Raw genomic sequence first — 20,402 nt, 5'->3', positions numbered from 1 at the left:
AAGGAACATTAAAATATCTTCGTAGCACATGTTTAATTATTCTATCCATCTATCCATCCAGTGTCACGCTAGTCCCAGTGCAAGGCAGGAACAATCCCTGAACGGGGTGCCAGCTCGTGCCCTCACATGTTTAATTATTAACAACATAGATTATTTAAATGATGTTAACATTTTATCTGTATAATGTAATAAACACATTTTGCTGCATTTGATCTTAAAAATAATATTGTCATCATATGTAAATACGCGCTTTATAAAGTGGCTCAGGTTGTGCAATATTATAACTGTAGTGCAAATTTACAGTGAGGTTATTGTACTTATAAGTACAAATAGTTCTATAAGGAGCACTCGATGGACTGTTTGAGTGGGTTTGTAGTTCTTGGGATGAAACTGTTTCTGAACCGTGAGGTCCATACAGAAAAGGCTCTGAAACGTTTGTCGTATGAGAACAGTTCAATAGACAGTACACATGGCTGAGGCAGCATGTACTTGATGCTGTATCCCGATAATTCTCTTTCCGATCAGCAGCTGTAGAGCTGTGATTCCACATTCAGATGCAATGGGTTAAATACTCTGAGTAGTGCACTGACACTGACAACGCTAAAGCAGGCATGGTATTTGGAGTAGTGTGGTCTAACTAATAAACACTATGTGGTTAATTTCAGTGTATTTGATATGGATGTGGATCTAAAAAAGAAAGGGAAACCACACTGGAACAAAATCAGTGCTTTGACGCTGGGTGCTGCCATTTTGCAAAACCGAGCGGAGAACTTGCATATGCCAAGGATTTTAGCTTCCGTGAAAATGTGCATGGCTTTATGCCAAGTTTAGTTATTATACATCACGATGTGAGTTTGGAAACAGGAGTACGCAACATTTTTGTGCGTACACACTGTTTATACATGAGGCCCCTGGTCTGCAATTTAAACCATAATGTCTATAAGAGTATATGTCAATGCTGACTACAGCGTAATGGTGTAGATTACAAGTAAGATGTCAGTTTGATATTTATGAACAATTTTAATAAGCATGTCAATGACTCTTATTAATTAAGACATTTATCAAGTATGCCCATAGGTGTGAAGGGTAATGCTAACCACTGCTCCACAGTGCATAATACATATAATACTTTGGCTTAATTTTATGTAACAGTTCTCATACTTTCAGATGCACTCAATATTTGCAGATTTCACTTTTGCTTGAGAAGTCTTTGAAGCTAAGCTCTACATAAAGCTATTGATGACTATACTGTATATGCAGAGGAATAATTTAAACACTACAGTATATAAGTGATGTTTATTCCTACAGCCCATGTAGCTAAGATTAATATACATTTTAAGAATTAGATCTACATTATTCCCAAAAACTATTCCTTATTAATTTCTTCTCTGATAAAAAGGACAGAAAAATGTCTACAACCTATTAGAATATTATATTTAATAAATGACTATTATATTTTTCCAAAACATATTACAAAACTGAAGCATAATCTTTCATGCTATGTCCTTAATGTCCTGTCGGGGCTTATGTATTATGATGTGCTTTTATTTTATAATATTGTATTTTCTGGCAGCTAATAACTTTTTTTTTATTTCAATTGAATTTTTCCATTTCATTTACTATATTCTGTAATTTAAACTACCAGTCCTTTAAGAACTGTTGCCATCTCCATCTGTCCTGCAAAATTATTTAGCTGGCAGTATAAAATTATTACTTCAGGTCCCAAGTATGTTATTATTATTCTACACATTTCCCTGTTTCTGTAAGTGTGTTATCCATTCCACAACAAAAATAGTGATAACCAGGAGGTGTTGCAGAACCCCAAACCCCAAGACACAATCATGCAACACAGTCCCATGTTCAATACAAGATGTTTTATTCAATGCAATACCTTGAGTTGTCTTCAGGTTGCTCTTTTCAGTGCAGAACAATAAAGCAATAGGTTTTCCTTCGCCTTCCACATTTTCCAACTAGTCACAGCCACCTCCTCCCAACTCTGACTACTTATGCGGGAAACCAAGATTCTATTATGTTGGGCCTGGGAACATGTCCAGTGCCAAGGCATTGCTCAATAGAACCACTTCCGGGTCTGGTTGGAGCCCTTCAAAAAGGCTATAGTGATCCCCTGCAGCTCCCTGGTGGCACCCAAGAACCCTGACAGGGTTGTCTCAAAGGGACTGCAATTCCCTGCCTGCTCTGCTGGTATCTATATGTGTGTCTCACCAGTGGAATGCTGCCATTGGGTGAAAACACAACCCTGGGATGCAGACACCTGTCCTTCTGAGCATGCCTCCCTTCCAGGAAAGGAAGTTGCACGCATCCTAGTCAGGATGTTGGTCCTTCAAGCACAGAATTCACTATATACAGTGGTGTGAATAGATGGCGCTATACCAGCACTTAACCAAACACAGACAGACACGGGAAGCACACTACAAAACAAAGGGGTTTTATTTTTCTTCACTCGTGTGGAATGCCTTTCCTGTCCCCATGAGCCCACAACACAGTCCAAAGCACAAATCCCAATCACAACACTTCTCTTCTTCACTATCTATCTTAACCACACCACTCCTCTCCGGCAAGCTTCATCCTTCTCCTCCTGACTCTGGCTCCCAGTGGTGGCTGCTGGCTCCTTTTATAGCCAACCCGGAAGTGCTCCTGGTGTTTGATGACCTATTTCTGGCTGCACTTCCGGGTGTGGAGGAAGAACTGCCCACACGGGCTCAGGAACAACTGCAACACAACCTGGCGGCACCCCTGGATCCCAACAGGGTTGTAGAGAACTCCATCTCCCATGGAGTCATGCGGGAATCTGAGTCACCACTGTCACCCGGGTGGGCTGTCATCTAGGGAGGTACTATTCTGACCAGGTTTGCTCCCACGATCCATACAGCGAAGAGGTGTCCCGGCTGGACAAAGACCCCGGCCGTCTGTGACTCTCTCTCTCTCCCTCTCTCGCTCTCTCTCTATATATATATATATATATATATATATATATATATATATATATATATATATATATGTAGAAGGGCAGCATGGTGGAGCAGTGGGTAGTGCTGCTGCCTCGCAGTTAGTTCGCTGCATGGAGTTTGCATGTTCTCCCCTTGTCTGCCTGGGTTTCCTCCGGGTACTCCGGTTTTCTCCCACAGTCCAAAGACATGCAGGTTAGGTGCCTTGGCGATTCTAAATTGTCCCTAGTGTGTGTGTGTGTGTGCGACCTGTGGTGGCTGGCGCCCTGCCCGGGGTTTGTTTCCTGCCTTGCGCCTTGTGTTGGCTGGAATTGGCTCCAGCAGACCCCTGTGACCCTGTAGTTAGGATATAGGGGTTGAAAAATGGATGGATAGATATATATGTAGAAACCTCAAAACCTGAACACGAACATACAAAGAGACATGGGTTCAAATAATGGAAGGTATAGTAACCAAATTACTTCCAAAGTTCGAAGACTTAACTGCATAGATTCTCTCTCCTCCTTGGCTAATTGTCGCGCCGTCCCTCCGCAAGTTCACCCATCGTCCCCATGTTTTGGCCATTTGTGGATAATGGCTCTCACTGTGGTTCGCTGGAGTCCCAAAGCTTTAGAAATGGCTTTATAACCTTTACCAGACTGATAGATCTCAATTACTTCTGTTCTCATTTGTTCCTGAATTTCTTTGGATCTTGGCATGATGTCTAGCTTTTGAGGTGCTTTTGGTCTACTTCTCTGTGTCATGCAGCTCCTATTTAAGTGATTTCTTGATTGAAACAGGTGTGGCAGTAATCAGGCCTGAGGGTGGCTACGGAAATTGAACTCAGGTGTGATACACCACAGTTAGGTTATTTTTTAACAAGGGGGAAATTACTTTTTCACACAGGGCCATGTAGGTTTGGATTTTTTTTTCTCCCTAAATAATAAAAACCATCATTTAAAAACTGCATTTTGTGTTAGAACAATTAGAACAATTAGAACAATCTAGACGAGAACAGGCCATTCAGCCCAACAAAGCTCGCCAGTCCTATTCACTTGCTTCCTCCAAGAAAACATCAAGTCGAGTTTTGAAAGTCCCTAACGTCTTACTGTCTACCACACTACTTGGTAACTTATTCCAAGTGTCTATCGTTCTTTGTGTAAAGAAAAACTTCCTAATGTTTGTGCGAAATTTACCCTTAACAAGTTTCCAACTGTGTCCCCGTGTTCTTGATGAGCTCATTTTAAAATACAAGTCTCGATCCACTGTACTAATTCCCTTCATAATTTTAAACACTTCAATCATGTCACCTCTTAATCTTCTTTTGCTTAAACTGTAAAGGCTCAGCTCTTTTAATCTTTCCTCATAATTCAACCCCTGTAGACCTGGAATCAGCCTAGTCGCTCTTCTCTGGACCTTTTCTAGTGCTGCTATGTCCTTTTTGTAGCCTGGAGACCAAAACTGCACACAGTACTCAAGATGAGGCCTCACCAGTGCATTATAAAGGTTGAGCATAACCTCCTTGGACTTGTACTCCACAGATCGTGCTATATAACCTAACATTCTGTTAGCCTTCTTAATGGCTTCTGAACACTGTTTGGAAGTTGATAGCTTGGAGTCCACTATGACTCCTAAATCCTTCTCATAAGGTGTACTCTCGATTTTTCGACCGCCCATTGTGTATTCAAACCTAATATTTTTACTTCCTATGTGTAATACTTTACATTTACTGACATTAAATTTCATCTGCCACAAATCTGCCCAAGCCTGTATGCTATCCAAGTCCTTCTGTAATGATATAACGGATTCCAAATTATCTGCTAATCCACCTATCTTGGTATCATCTGCAAACTTAACCAGCTTGTTACTTATATTCCTATCTAAATCATTTATATATATTAAAAATAGCAGCGGCCCTAGCACTGACCCCTGTGGAACACCACTCTTAACATCAGCCAGTTCTGATGAGGTTCCTCGCACCATCACCCTCTGCTTCCTGTGTCTGAGCCAATTCTGCACCCATCTAAAAACATCACCCTGAATTCCCACTTCTTTTAACTTGATGCCCAACCTCTCATGTGGCACCTTATCAAATGCTTTCTGAAAGTCCAGATAAATAATATCATAAGCTCCACTTTGATCGTATCCTTTTGTTGCCTCCTCATAGAATTCCAACATGTTAGTAAAACACGACCTCCCCTTCTGAACCCATGCTGACTGTTCAGAATAACTCCTGTCCTTGTCATGTGTTGCTCAATCTTATCCTTAATAATTCCTTCCATTAATTTTCCTGTGATGCTTGTTAAGCTTACTGGCCTATAGTTGCTTGGATCTGCCCTGTCACCCTTTTTATATAATGGGATGATATTTGCCATTTTCCAGTCCTTTGGAATCTCTCCAGTGCACAGTGACTTCCTAAAAATATGTGTCAAGGGTTTATATATGTACTCACTAGCCTCCTTAAGAACACGAGGATAAATATTATCTGGGCCTGGTGATTTGTTTGATTTCATCTTATTTAATCTGAGCAGCACTTCTCCCTCTACAATTTCCAAATCCCTCAGTACCTCCTTAGTAGTTGTGTTTACCTCTGGCAGGTTATCCACTTGCTCACTTGTAAACACCTCAGAAAAATGTAAGTTTAGGGCATCTGCTATTTCATTGTCTGTATCTTTTAATTCCCTTTACTATTCCTGATGCACTTGACCTCCTCCTTAACTGTTCTTTTACTACTAAAATACTGAAAGAATCTCTTGGGGTCTTCTTTCGCTTATCTGCTATATTCCTCTCCAACTGTCTTTTAGCCTCTCTGATATCCTTCTTAATGGTTGCCCTCATTTCTCATACGCTACGGTTCTCTTTGCAGTCATTAGTCTTATATGCCTTATACAGCAGTTTTTCCTTTGCAACTTCTTTTTAAATCTTTATTAATCCATCGTGGAGATTTTTTTAGTTTCCTATTACTTCCAAATTTAGGTATGTATCTGTCCTGCATTACATGTAAAACATTTTAAACCTGTTCCACTGCTCCTCGACTGTCTCCACATTTAAAAGCTTATCCCAGTCTATCCTACTTAGACTTTGTCGCATCTGCTCAAAATTAGCCCTACTAAAGTTCAACTTAACAATTTTAGTCTTTGCATCTGTACTCTTACAAAATACTGAGAATTGTATTACATTATGGTCACTTGACCCTAGTGGTTCAATCACCTCTACACCCTCAATTCTATCCTGATTATTACAGAATACTAAATCCAGATAGGCTTCACCCCTTGTTGGTGCTTTAACATGCTGTGTTAAAAAACAGTCACTGATTACTTCTAAAAACTCCTGCTCTTGTGCTCCTCCATCTGTAAGGTTATCCCAGTTAATATTTGGATAATTAAAGTCCCCCATGACTATAATATCCCCTGTAAACTTGCCTTTTGATATTACTAAAAGATGTGTGTTGAAATTACTGTCTGAATTGGGTGGTCTATAACACACTCCTAAAATGAGACCTTTTCCCTAATATTTTCCAGGCGAAGCCACATGTCCTCACTAAGATGGGGCTCATCATCCAACTGAAGATGACTTACATTTAATTCCTGTTTGGCATAAACAGCAACCCCACCTCCTTTTCTGTTCTGTCTATCCTTCCTAAAAAATGTGTATCCCTCTATGTTACACTCATCCCCATCTTTGTTATTTAGCCAGGTTTCCGTTATTGCTATAATATCATAATTGTGCTCTGCTACATACAACTCCAACTCACTTACCTTATTTTTGATACTTCTAGCATTAAGGCAAGCTATTTTTAATGTGTTAATCCTTCTATCTTTACGTGTTTGCTTAATATTTACATTACTATGCATTTTTATTTCTACACCATTGTTTGTTCTTCCATGTATAGATCTAAATCTGGCCTGTCCTAAACTCCCTGCCCCCATTCCCTAGTTTAAACAATCCTCGACTAGCCTACACATACGCCTCCCCAATACATTGGTGCCCCTCCGGTTCAGATGTAACCCGTCCACGGCGGAACAGGTCCCATCTGTTCCAAAAGGAGTCCCAATGCCCCATAAACCTATACCCTTCTACCCTGCACCAAGATTTGAGCCACGCGTTAAGCCTTCTAATCTCCTCAATCTTACCTGGACTGGCGTGGCACAGGCAGAACTGGAGAAGACTACCTTGTCAGTTCTGCTCCTCAGCTTGGTACCTAACTCTTTGAATTTGGATCGCAGAACTGACAGACTACCCTTATGTATGTCATTTGTTCCAACGTGGACAATGACAACTGGATCCACCCGCTCTGGCCAAGAGCCTATCCACCCTTCCAGGAGGTCTCCCACCTGTGCTCCCGGAAGGCAGCACACTGTGCGAGACTCTCTCTCTCTCTGGAGCACACCTGCGCTTCAATCCCCCTAATGATTGAGTCCCCAACTATCACTACCTCTCTCTTTTTGGGAACTGGTTTTGAGGTGGCCCGTTGGGGCTCCTCAACCCTGCCTACCACCTCAGAATTATCAGAGTCACCGTCCAGCTCCGCCAGGACATGATAACGGTTAGACACTTCTAATTCTGGGGTTGATGCCCCCGGACAGTGTGCACCCTTTACCTTACGCCTTGCGACCGTGACCCACCTATTCCTACCTGTCTGGTCTGGAATCTCCTCCCGCCACCTTAGGGGTGCACACTATCTCTAAAGGACACCTGGGCCAAGTCCGCCAATTCTCTATTACAACGCAGGTCAGCCAACTCCTCCTCCAGTTCAGCGACCCTGAGCTCGAGGTGCTGGATCAGCTGGCATCTCTTGCAGATGTAGCCCTCATAGACAACTGGCTCTTCCAAACCATCATCTAAAAAGTCCAACATCCAACAGGACTTGCATTGCACTGGCCTCATTATTAAAATTTGATTTGGGATTACTAAGCTGCCTTAACTATATTTTTTTTTTCTTAAAATTAAATTTCTTCTTCTTTCAGCTGCTCCTTAACTTAAATGGTAACACTAAGATCTGCTACAGATATTTTACACCTTTTCCCCCTTAAGCTCCTGTACTGTTCTCCCTCTCAGCTGCCTGCCTTTCTATGAGGTTAACTTTACTTTTCTCTGTCTCTTCTAGCTTTGCGCTCTTCTTACTTATAAGCTCTTCACTCGCACTGTTTGTATTCCCCCGTATTAATGAACCAATACACTGTCGCCCACTTAACTGTTCTGCCTCTGGACTTGTGTTACACTGTTTACTTGTGTTATATTTGACTAATGGTTAAATGTGTTTGATGATCAGAAACATTTTGTGTGACAAACATGCAAAAGAATAAGAAATCAGGAAGGGGGCAAATAGTTTTTCACACCACTGTATATTGTGTGAATAGATGGCGCTATACCAGCACTTAACCAAACACAGACAGACATGGGAAGCACACTACTAAAACAAAGGGGTTTTATTTTTCTTCACTCGTGTGGAATGCCTTTCCTGTCCCCATGAGCCCACAACACAGTCCAAAGCACAAATCCCAATCACAACACTTCTCTTCTTCACTATCTATCTTCACCACACCACTCCTCTCCGGCAAGCTTCATCCTTCTCCTCCTGACTCTGGCTCCCAGTGTGGTGGCTGCTGGCTCCTTTTATAGCCAACCCGGAAGTGCTCCTGGTGTTTGATGACCTATTTCTGGCTGCACTTCCAGGTGTGGAGGAAGAACTGCCCACACGGGCTCAGGAACAACTGCAACATCCCCTGGCGGCACCCCTGGATCCCAACAGGGTTTTAGAGAACTCCATCTCCCATGGAGTCATGCGGGAATCTGAGTCACCACTGTCACCCGGGGGGGCTGTCATCTAGGGAGGTACTGTTCTGACCAGGTTTGCTCCCACGATCCATACAGCGAAGAGGCGTCCCGGCTGGACAAAGACCCCGGCCGTCTGTGACTCTCTCTCTCTCTCTCTCTCTCTCTCTCTATATATATATATATATATATATATATATATATATATATATATATATATATATATATATATATATATGTAGAAGGGCAGCATGGTGGCGCAGTGGGTAGTGCTGCTGCCTCGCAGTTTCCGGGTCCTCCCTGCATGGAGTTTGCATGTTCTCCCCTTGTCTGCCTGGGTTTCCTCCGGGTACTCCGGTTTTCTCCCACAGTCCAAAGACATGCAGGTTAGGTGCCTTGGCGATTCTAAATTGTCCCTAGTGTGTGTGTGTGTGTGCGACCTGTGGTGGGCTGGCGCCCTGCCCGGGGTTTGTTTCCTGCCTTGCGCCTTGTGTTGGCTGGAATTGGCTCCAGCAGACCCCTGTGACCCTGTAGTTAGGATATAGGGGGTTGAAAAATGGATGGATAGATATATATGTAGAAACCTCAAAACCTGAACACGAACATACAAAGAGACATGGGTTCAAATAATGGAAGGTATAGTAACCAAATTACTTCCAAAGTTGCAAAACACAAGCACAAATAACAGATTCTCTCTTCTCACAATACTCTCTCTTTTCTAATCACCGCACTGCCCTCCTCCAGTCAAGTGTTGCTCCACGTCCTCCCAGCTCCGACTCGCCTGGATAACGAAGTGCAGTCCCTTTTATTAAGGAGTACTTCCAGTGCCAGGGTCACTGCCTGATGGAAGCACTTCCCTGCTGGTTCCTGTATGGGCACCGATACGGAGGGCCGCTACCATTTGGCACCTAGGGGAAATGAACATCTCCCAGGAACAGTCCTTCCCTGTCTTCTTCTGTCGTTGCCAGGAAAGGTATAAAGTCCATGCCTGGTCAGAACACCTGTCTATTTATTAAGGGCCTCCAGTCCGGGTACATGAACTTCTGGACTCCTGACCGGGCCATTCGTCCATCTTGTGTGCCTCCTACAATATGTTACTTTTATTTATATTTTAAAAGGCTGAACTGTTCCTCTGATGTACACCACACGGAGATCAGTCAGGCTTGGGATTTGAATCAAGTATTCTTTATCTACAAGACAGAAGATACCCCAACATGCTGGAAGAATAATATTAAATAATAACAATAAATTAATTACATTTATGTAGTGCTTTTCTCACTATAAGTAAATAAGGTTATTTTCATCAGTCTGCAAATGCTATAATAATAATACTAATAATAATACATTTTATTTATATTGTGCCAGTGTTAAAAAATAAACCCAAGTGTACAGCTTTCCAGTGATATTTGCAGGGGATATCATTTGTTATCATTTTGCACTAGGATGAGTAAAATGAAGGTGAAGTGGCTTTTAATGCACTCAAAGTGCACTACTGGGTTAGGGTTGTGGGTAGTGCTGCAGAGGGACAAGTGAGGATATACATCCATTTTATTATGTGACTTATTTTTGTTTGGGTAACAGGGAGCCAGGATGCAGGTGTAAACAAGTATAATCTGAACAGTCAACATGTCAGGCATACTTAAAGTGAGAGTTTCTTTTGCCTTCTGTAATTAAATCTTTCCTGTCCTTTCTTCCAATCAGGTAGCAGTATTACATCTGGAATCTTCCAGGGGACTAATGGAATTGGCAGCCCAGGGGTTTTCAGCCCCTCACAGCAGGTATGGTGAAAGACTTTCAGGTTTACATTTGTGAGTGACTTTCAGTCGAAGACAGGAGATTCTAGTTGTCTTTTGAGGAATTATGAATATTCCTACTGATCTTCTGTGTGAATACAATTGTGTGTGGTGTAACAGCAGAGTATCAACAGCATGGAACATCCGGTGAGCCCAATTGTATGCCCTGACACATTCACAAAAGTATAATTTATCTGTCCTGGTCAAACTGACATTATATGTTTAGACCATGGAAAGCAACCAGCATCTCTGTATGAAATTCATATGAGTTTAAATATGAGGGGAACATATTCTACACAGAGTGCTGTCATGATTTTTTTGCCATATGGTTCTGAGACCTGATTAACCTTCCCTATGAAAAACCAAGGTGTTTTATGTAATAAAATTGCATAAAAGCTTGATTTGGGACGCATTATTAATCACTGGGTGCCACACAGTCTCTTTGTGATCCTTCTGTTGGCATTTTCTGCCAAGATATATTAAAGCAGTATCTCCAGTCCCATTTGATTACATAGTGGTCTCTTTTCGCTGTTTACATCCTTCTTTTTTTACATTAACCACAAGTAATGCTTGTTGATTAATGAGAGAGGAGTCTGTCTTTGACAAACTGTTAATTCTATCTGTATACTCATTCATAAATAATATATAAACGTGCATTTTGCAAATAGCTCAGAATTTATATTGTAGATTGTAGATTTCACCAATAAACAGCAGGTTACAGCCATATTGTCTTTGTGACAACACATGCTGTGAAATGCATTATGTAATACATTTAATGACTGAAGGGAAATTAAGACATTTAATCATTAAAGAAATTAATCATTTTGTACACATAATAGTGGAAAAAATAATTACATACAGCAAAATTGTGCTGCGCACTGGTGTAACACACAGAAGCAGAGCTTAGCAGGCTGGCTGACAGCCCAGTTTAAATCCCAGGTCTTGTCACTGTTTGTCTAGAGATGTCCCGGTGACTTTGTGGACTTTTTTTCTGAATACCATAGACTTGTGATAGGATCATCTCTATTGAACCAGAGCGAGTGCAAGTTTAGGCGTCTGTGTAAGTGTGCCCTAACATAGACTGATGACGTTTCCAGGGCTGTTTCCTGTCTTGTGTCTAATGCTACTTGCTCTCCATGACTCTAAACTGGGTGAACAGATGTTCCCCTACACACCTGTGCCACAGCTCCAGGAGTCTGAGATTGAGTCTTGCATGTTCTCCCAATACATATGTGTAAATGTTGCTAAGTGACCACTCTGATTGGGCCAGTTAGTTAGTCATGGGTGTACCTGCAGTGTACTTTTTCCCCAGCCAGGGCTTATGCCTGCTTTGTGTTGTATGCTACTGAGATAGATACAGGTATTTGAAAACATTAAAAGGTGAATTAAGTAAATGTGGAAATTAATGGATGGATATGTTAAGGAACAAAATTCATAGATTAAATGAAGCATAGATATACAACACAAGACTTAATGAAAAATATTGACTGAAACAAAGACTCATGCCTATTAGCCATATAAGATCTCTAATTATATACTTAGTAAAGTTTTTGCCTAGCAACTCTCTTTTTAGTGAGGAAGTTGGCTTTTTCTATTTGTTCTCTATTTTTCTAACTTAAATAATTATTCTTACAGTAACTTTACAGTATATTTGTCCAAGAAACTAATTCACTATAGTTACTATTTGATATATTGACTAACCATGCTACCCATCTAAGATGGATTGAAATCTACATCATTTTCGTAGACTTCAGTGTTAATGGTTGCAGTTCACCATGCAATACAAATGTCTGTTATACGTGATTTAGTATGGGATTCATAAATGCAAGATGGGTGTAAGTGCAGCCTGTAATACCTATGATATAGGTCAGGTAATGCCCACAGTGTCAGTCATGAAATGCCCTTTGAGTCAGACATCCATCCCACAACTCCAACCCAACAGGGCATGCAGTGGGCATTTTGTTACTATCATTGAGGGCTTTTCATGATGTTGGGGCATTACGTGACTGACCTCCTAGGTACTGTGGTCTGCAATTACACTCTGTTGATAAAATATAATATTACTAAAAAAATTTTTGGGGTGCATCAGCTTTTGGAATGACAGGGCAGAGCAACTGGCCAGGCACACAGACATTTACCGTTTTATTAAGATGGATTTTTGATTTTATTAAAATGAGAAGAATTCTCAGAAGTATTTATTAAATGCTGTTTAATAAATTTTGGGAAGTATAAACCCTGGTGACTTGCTTAGAGCTTTTGCGCTGTAGTCTGAGTAGTGCCAATTATGGTATCTTGTATAGCACTTCTTTTTTTGTTCAATTCGCACTCAGTCTGTTTTTATGAATTTTAATTATGGCATAGCAGTGTGGTTACACTAAAGGATTACATGTTACATAATCTGCATAAGTGGATTTGGATTTTGAGGAGTGCACTGTAAATATTGGATATAGTCACTATTTTTTCTTATTGGGCCTTTTTTACTTTTTGTGTGTCATTGTACAAAAACCGTGTCCTAGGAATTACTTGATACTGAATTGCATTTACTTGCAATCTTTGGTAATAAATTTTGATATAATTTTTGTACAGTATTTTTGTTTGTGTCTCAATCTCTCATTGTGAACTGTTCGGTTCCAAACTACAAATTGCCCATAGTGTAACCTGGAGTCAAATCCCACTATACGGAGTATCACAAGAGAATGGAAATTGTTGTGTTACTGTCTAAAAAAGCTCTTTTTGTCTTCTCTTTTTAAGGAATTCTCCTCTTACTCTGGTTTCAGCCAGGGCCAGTATTCTCCATATTACAGCTCCCACTACAGTGCCTCCTACCTCATGACCAGCCCCTCAGCTGTCCCTACTTCAGCATCTTACCAGCACCCTGAACAGCCTTCAGTCATCGCAAACCAGAGCCCTGAGTCACTAGGAGGTAAGTCTTTTTGTAAGCTGTCCCAGTTGTTGAAAAATGTTGAACACAAAACTTTATGAGCAAAGAATGTTTGGCATTTCTCTCTCTTGGTAGATTAGTCACACTGCTGGCTCTAGATGTACATGTCGTAGGTCATTGTATTATACATAGTGCAATTTTCAGATTATTATATTGTTTTCTAGTTGTGGGCATTGGCCTAGTGCAACCTAGTAGTTGAAGAGGACAGTAGTTGCATGGCAGTTCAATGACTGATCAATAAGATCCACTGTAGCTGCCTTACTAATCTGTAACATTCTCCTAATGGGATGTGCCTAATACATCTCCCATGGGATGCGTAACATAACTTCATAACTTCTGCTCAAACCACCTAAAACTGGCTTGTCTAGAAAGCAGGAATTGTTAAAATCTTTGATTGGAAAATTGGAAGAGTAGAGTAGAGTGGTGTTTAATAGCCTAATGTTACTCGATTATATTTGCTTTGGATAAAAACATCTGCCAAGCAAACGAATGTAAATGTAGATAAAATTGGACCAGAAATAACACCAAAAGTCCATAGTTGGGCTCAGACTAGAAATAACTTCAATCCAGTATTGGGCAACCTGGAATGAAACTAAGAAAGTTAAAAATGAGTGAAGGCCTTTGAGACCATCAGCCTTGTTGAAACCTAAATAATTCAATGGGTCAATTCAATTCCGGAGGGTGATTCTGGAATAACCCTATGCTAGTATCTGGATAGGTCTTATTGTGGAAAACACATACAGTAAACTAAATTAATATAAAATGAAAAAAATGCCCATTTTACTTTGGCTTGAACTGCATTTTACAAAAATCAGGTGGCTATCTATAAAGCCAAAAAGGCAACCAGTGAGCTTCACCAGAATTTAACTCAACTGTCAGACCTTTCTTAATCTGAGGCTGGAAATTTCTTTAAGCCAGTTTATACAATATACCAAATCCTGAAGTTGTTGCTGTCATCATTTTTAAGACTATTTTTAAATGTATGTTAAGTGATCATAGGGTTCACAGAGAAGCCAAAAGTTAATTCCAAGAATGTAGAATCAGTCATACAATAAAATGATAAGGGGCGTGTGTGAGAGAGAGAAGAAAAGGTATGACTAGTGGAAATATACTGTCATGTTTCCTCATTTCAGAGCAAACTTAGAGAAAGGTTTATTCATGTCAAATCTCATTCTGATAAAAACAAGCTAACAGATGCCATAAATATAAAGTAATGTGTTTTCTTTTTTGAAGTAAGAACAGGATATAGAAGTGAATAACAAAAAGCAATACTTTTATGGCCTCTTTCATGTTCCATGTTACTCAGACCTATAGTTTATCACTATCCTGTATAGAGTCTGTTACTTTTTGAATATCATATTTAATATGTAAATATGCTCATGTGTCTAGTATCTATAACTCTTAGTCCAGCAACTGTCTATGTAGGTTTTGCCTGTTCTTTCCATATACACTTGGGTTTTTTCCACTGTTACATTTTGTGTTTAGTTTTAACGAATTTCTGGGTATTTGAATGTCTCATTTTTTTTTGAAAAATCATGTTTTGTTTTGCAAAGCATATTGAAATAATTTTCTGTAAAAGTGATTTACTTCTATTCAAATCCTATTTACAATGAGTGTATTTTTTCCACCATCTATAACAACCTGTCATAAAATATTATATAACATAACATTCTCCAACCCACTTATTCCATATCAGGGTTATGGTGGGGCCACCAGACAGGAAGCAGTTCAATTTAAAATCAGCAATTATCTTAATATGCACATCTTTGGTTTTGGGAAGAAAACCAGAGGAGCTGTAGGAAAACCTATGCAGATATGGGAAGAATGCTCAAACTCCACAGGCAACACCCGGGCATGGGATTCGATCCCCAGATGCTGAATCCATTAAATGACAGCACTCACCTCTGTGCCACCTGGTAGAAAAAAACTTCTTAGCCACTACTTAGCTCTAAACTGTCAGAGAGGGGCTCATCTATATAACATTTCTTTGTAAGCAAAAACCCTGCTGTGGCATTGACAAAACGTTTTGGAAATGCATTATTTTGTTTTTACTTATGTTCTTACTAAGTTATAAGATAGTAAGAAACTAACTAGCAAAGTTGCAGCCTCACAGATCCAAGAACTTTGGTTTGATCTTTGACCCAGATTTGTATTTGTGGAGGATCTACATCTGTTTTCTCTCCTAAAGCTAGATGTGAAAGTTAGTTAAACTGGCACCAGTTTACATAAGTGAGTGAGGATGTCTGTGTAAGAAAGGCCCGTGATGAACACATTGAGTCACAGCCTTATACCCAGTACTACCAGAATAGCCTCCAACTTCATGCAGCTGTTGTCTTCAAAAGCAGATTCAGGTGGAGGTGGACATAACAGTAATAATATGATGATATTGGTCCTGAAGAATCAAAAGATTGGGGTAATTATTCAGAGATGTACACATTTAGCCATGGCAAATACAAGATATGGTCTATTTTATGGTGTAACAGAGGCAGGTTAAGTGACAGTTAGAACACCCAACAAGGCTGACATGCATGCAGACTGTATGACTGGCACCTGCGCCATTGCTAATAAACAGTTATGCCCTTGTAAGAAATAAGCATCCAAAATGCTGATGCAGTGACTTCACTGTCAAAATGATAACAGCAATAATCAGATTTGAAAAAAGTAACTTACCAAACTAGAACAAGCAATCTTGAAGTTTAAAGTCCAGTTTGCCAGCCTGCATGAATTGTTTTCTCTTTCAGGAGAGTACCAACCTCCAGCAAGTCCCTCCACTCCAGGAAAGGATCAGGACATGACCCAGTCAAGGCGTGGGTCTGATGGGAAGTTACGGGGACGGAAACGAATATGTGACCCAGCACCCAGTTTGGATTCTGAAATTGAGGTGAGAAAAAAGACAACATGAGTAGACACAGCTTCTATTCTACTTTACAGATTCTTAGCATCTTTACCATTTTCCTATATCAGACTAGGAGTGTTGGCATCCTGAAACTCGGTGGCGTTTTTGATCCCTTAATGTAACTGTCAGGTCATTTTTTTTAATAAATTCTTTCTACTTCCCCAGCGTGTTTTTGTTTGGGACCTGGATGAGACCATCATCATCTTCCACTCTTTGTTGACGGGGACCTTTGCTTCTCGCTTCAGTAAGGTAAAAATGAAACTGTGCTGTAATTCCTAAATTACTAATTCACACTTGCCAGACCTGAATTACTGTTGTCACATTTTATGTGACTGGGGGATTTTTTGTTTCATATGTGCTGTACCTTGTGTAAAAATATTCTGAAATTTAATTGATGAATCCAAAGTGACCTGGTCTTATAGCTTCACTATTTGGTTTTCAGTTTAGTGGGGTATAATGCATTACAGACGAATTGTCAGAATCTTTAATCTAGGATGGGTTACACAGATAACCATGATGGACACCATTTTCTTTTTGAGTATAATGAATTTATACATTGATAACATTTTCATAAAAAGATAAATCATTATGTACTTTAAGTGCAGCAATATAACATGAACATATATTTTTATACTTTTGCTCAGAACAGTACCTAGTCTGATGTTACTCGATTATGTTGACCTCCTTTGTAAGTCACTTTGGATAAAAGTGTCTGCTAAACAAATGAAAATGAAAGAATAAAAGTTCAAGAGATTAAAATTCTGTAATGGAGGTCCAGGGTATACAATGTAGATTGAGAAGAAAATAGGAACATTAGGGAGAGCTTAAAGATAAAAGAAGTATAGTGGACACGAATGATGGTTAGAGAAAAGCAGTGTGCTAAGAAAAGTATTAGATATGAGTTGTCAGGAGAAGGAAAGAGAGACACATCAAAAACAAGATTAATGGAAGTGTTACAGAAGGATATGCAGGAGAATGGATGAAATTGGAAAATGGCTGTAAAAGAGAGAAATGCACCTCCACTCCGGTGACCCCAGATAAGGGGAAGGCCAGAGGGCAAAAAGAAGAAAATTTGGAATTGGGACATTTGTAAACAAATATTAGGTACTGTAAACAAGCGATACAATAATATAACAGACATATTTCATATGCTTATTATTTTTTATGAATTATAGAAGAAATAACAAATGCTGTTCTAAATACATTTAAAAGCTTAATATTCCTGTGATGTGATTATTCAAAAACATATATGCTCATCTGAACACACCATGTCCTCAAAAACAACTTTGAAGTACATGGTAATGCTCTACAACAGACACACAGTGTTTTTAATTTATAACTTGTTTTTTGATCAAAGTACCTTGTGAAATCAATTTATTTCTCAGAAAGTAGTAAAAGTAGAAGGAAGATTGCACTCGGCTGTTTTTCTTCAGACTACAATGAAAACAAATATGGTGTGGGTGGTCATGGACCTTTTTATACAAATTCCAGAACCTCTGTCCCTTTACTTAAGATTGTGTGAATGCTGTTAGCTAGATGATTACTGCTTCATTTTGGTGTCTTGTGAACGAGCCAATCCCAGTAAGTTTCTTGGAGGGCTAACCTTATAATTTCCCTAATTCTATCTGAACTGGTGTAGTGCTGAGGTATCACCTGTTACATGGCTGCACTCGGGTCCTAATCTGGATCCTGAGTTGTTTGTCGTGTGGTGGGTACGGCAATGCACTATATCAGTGTGTGCTCCTAACCTCTCTCTGTCTCTCTCTCTCCCTCTATTTGGTGTGAGAGGAAGTCTCAGTTTGCTTAGGTTGAAACAAGGTTATTTCGGTCTTTCCTGATATCTCACACTCTTTAGTTGTAGATAAAATCTGCATTTCTAAACTAACTTTATATTATATGGACTAAAGTTGGGTTGTATTTGATGCAGTATATCTCTATACTTGCTGCACATGCCACAGACATGCTTTTCTTTTATTTGTTTTTCATACTGACTACATGACTCCAGTTTGACTCTTAAATCGTTTGCATTTTTTTTTACTTTCTGTCTCCAAACCATAATCATCCTGTTATATTTAATCTAAGTTATCTCTGTCTGAATCACATCTGTATTATTCCAGTTGCCTCCAGGACATTTAAAGACTCATGTATTGTCACCCAAAAATACCATATACTGTAATTAATTTGATTGTCAGAGTTTGCCTTTAGCAGAGTTTCAAGCCTGAAGTGCAACTCAGGGACACACCAAAATTAAGTATTTTACTTGGGAAATGACTGGAAGTCTGTTGATGAATTTCTCACTAAGAAGTGATAGTTGACTCGTGTTAGTAAGTACATTGTTAATTTGAGAACAGAGATGGTATTATTACAAGCAGTAAACTATAACAGTCCTAGGACATAGCCGTAATAAACTGCGGAGCACATTACTCAGAATAGAGGTGGTGGTATTCATCCTTATCTTTCAGGCTCATATGTTCTTGCTAAGTACTTGAAGCTCAGACCTGGTGGCTGAAACCACACCAGTGCTTCAGCTATGCTTGAAACTTTATATGCGATAGCACCCAGTGAGAGAACATGACATTGGCCCCACAACGATGTTTTGAATTCTCACGATCATTCCTTATGTGTGCATCGCGACTTGACAGCAGAGAAACATTGGGTTCCTAATGTGTATGTTTTTGTTTTGTATTTTTTTTCTGTTTTAAAGAAAAGGGAGCAGGGGAGATGACATCTGTTGATGTGCCAAATACCTCATTCCTCCCACAAGGTTTTCCTGCTGAACCAGTGCACTCCAATTGGACGTGCTCCGACACTAAACTGCATACATGCAGAAGGGATTTATTAACAAAAAAATCCAGAAAATTCTGTACAGACTTATGTAGAGGTAATTGGAGTTCAATTAGGTGGAAGTGAATTTGATTTACTTTATGACAAACCCGGGGACAGCCAGACAAAAGGCTTTGTTTATTTTAGGTTGGGTTTCAGCATTTAAAGGCACAGCATGAAATTTCCCTGAGCTGCAGCTAATTTATCTCATACAGTTAATATTTTCAAGAAAGTGTGAATGGACAAAGCCTCCATCCTGTTTATTATTTATTCTTATTTACCCAGCAACCAATAAGGTTGCTTCATTTTTTTAATATTTCAAGTATATGTAATACCTTACCTTTGTTGTGCTACTCTGAACTTGCAAAGAGACAGAAGACACTTCTCTATGCCCTCTCTGTTCATAGTTATTTTTCACTGAGTCTATGGCATGTTCAATGCTTGTATGAACTGGGTGTTGGGCAAGATCGTGGAGTCCAGCGGCCATGGGGCGTCTGTTGGTGAAGAAAGATTCGCGGATCTTGACTTTGCTGATGATGCTGTGATTTTCGCGGAGTCAATGGAGCCTCTGATCGTTGCGCTCGAGAGACTGAGTGAGGAGTCTGAGTGTCTGGGCCTGCGAGTGTCTTGGATAAAAACCAAGATCCAGGCCTTTAATGACCTCTTGGGCACAGCCATCAGCAGTATGTCTGTTTGTTGAGAGATTGTCGACCTTGTTGAGAGGTTTACTTACCTTGGCAGTGACATTCATGTCTCTGGTGACTTCCTGTGAAGTCAGTAGACAGATTGGGAGATCATGGGGGGTCATGAGTTCGCTGGAAAGGGGTGTGTGGTGCTCCTGATATCTATGCAAAAGGACGAAGGTCCAAGTCTTTAGAGTCCTGGTGCTTCCTGTCTTGCTATATGGTTGTGAGACATGGATGCTATCCAGTGACCTGAGATGAAGACCGGACTCCTTTGATACTGTATCTCTTTGGAGAATCCTTGGGTACCACTGATTTGAATTTGTGTCGAATGAGCGCTTGCTCATGGAGTCCCGAATGAGGCACATTACACATTACCTGCATTGTGAGGGAGCGTCAGTTACAGCAGTACGGCCATGTGGCACGTTTCCCAGAGGGTGATCCGGCTCGTAAGATATTCATTGATGGGGACCCGAGTGGCTGGACCAGGCCAAGGGGTCGCCCATGTAACACCTGGCTGCGACAGATAGAGGGTCATTTCCGGAT

The 20,402-nt window shown here is 40.1% G+C and overlaps 1 protein-coding gene across 2 annotated transcripts in view; it reads left to right on the top strand.

The window, feature by feature from the left end:
* eya2 (EYA transcriptional coactivator and phosphatase 2) overlaps positions 1-20,402 on the top strand; it is a 149,386-nt gene that overhangs the window by 79,321 nt on the left and 49,663 nt on the right. For both annotated transcript variants that reach the window (XM_039735335.1, XM_039735334.1), the window contains 4 exons: positions 10,422-10,498; positions 13,265-13,436; positions 16,196-16,335; positions 16,516-16,599. In XM_039735335.1, the coding sequence (XP_039591269.1) occupies positions 10,422-10,498; positions 13,265-13,436; positions 16,196-16,335; positions 16,516-16,599 (473 nt within the window). The remainder of the gene's footprint in view (positions 1-10,421; positions 10,499-13,264; positions 13,437-16,195; positions 16,336-16,515; positions 16,600-20,402) is intronic.

The sequence above is a fragment of the Polypterus senegalus genome, chromosome 14 (genome assembly GCF_016835505.1).
Source record: "Polypterus senegalus isolate Bchr_013 chromosome 14, ASM1683550v1, whole genome shotgun sequence".
In the NCBI taxonomy this organism is placed as follows: domain Eukaryota; kingdom Metazoa; phylum Chordata; class Cladistia; order Polypteriformes; family Polypteridae; genus Polypterus; species Polypterus senegalus.
This window is presented reverse-complemented; position numbering and strand designations above follow the sequence as displayed.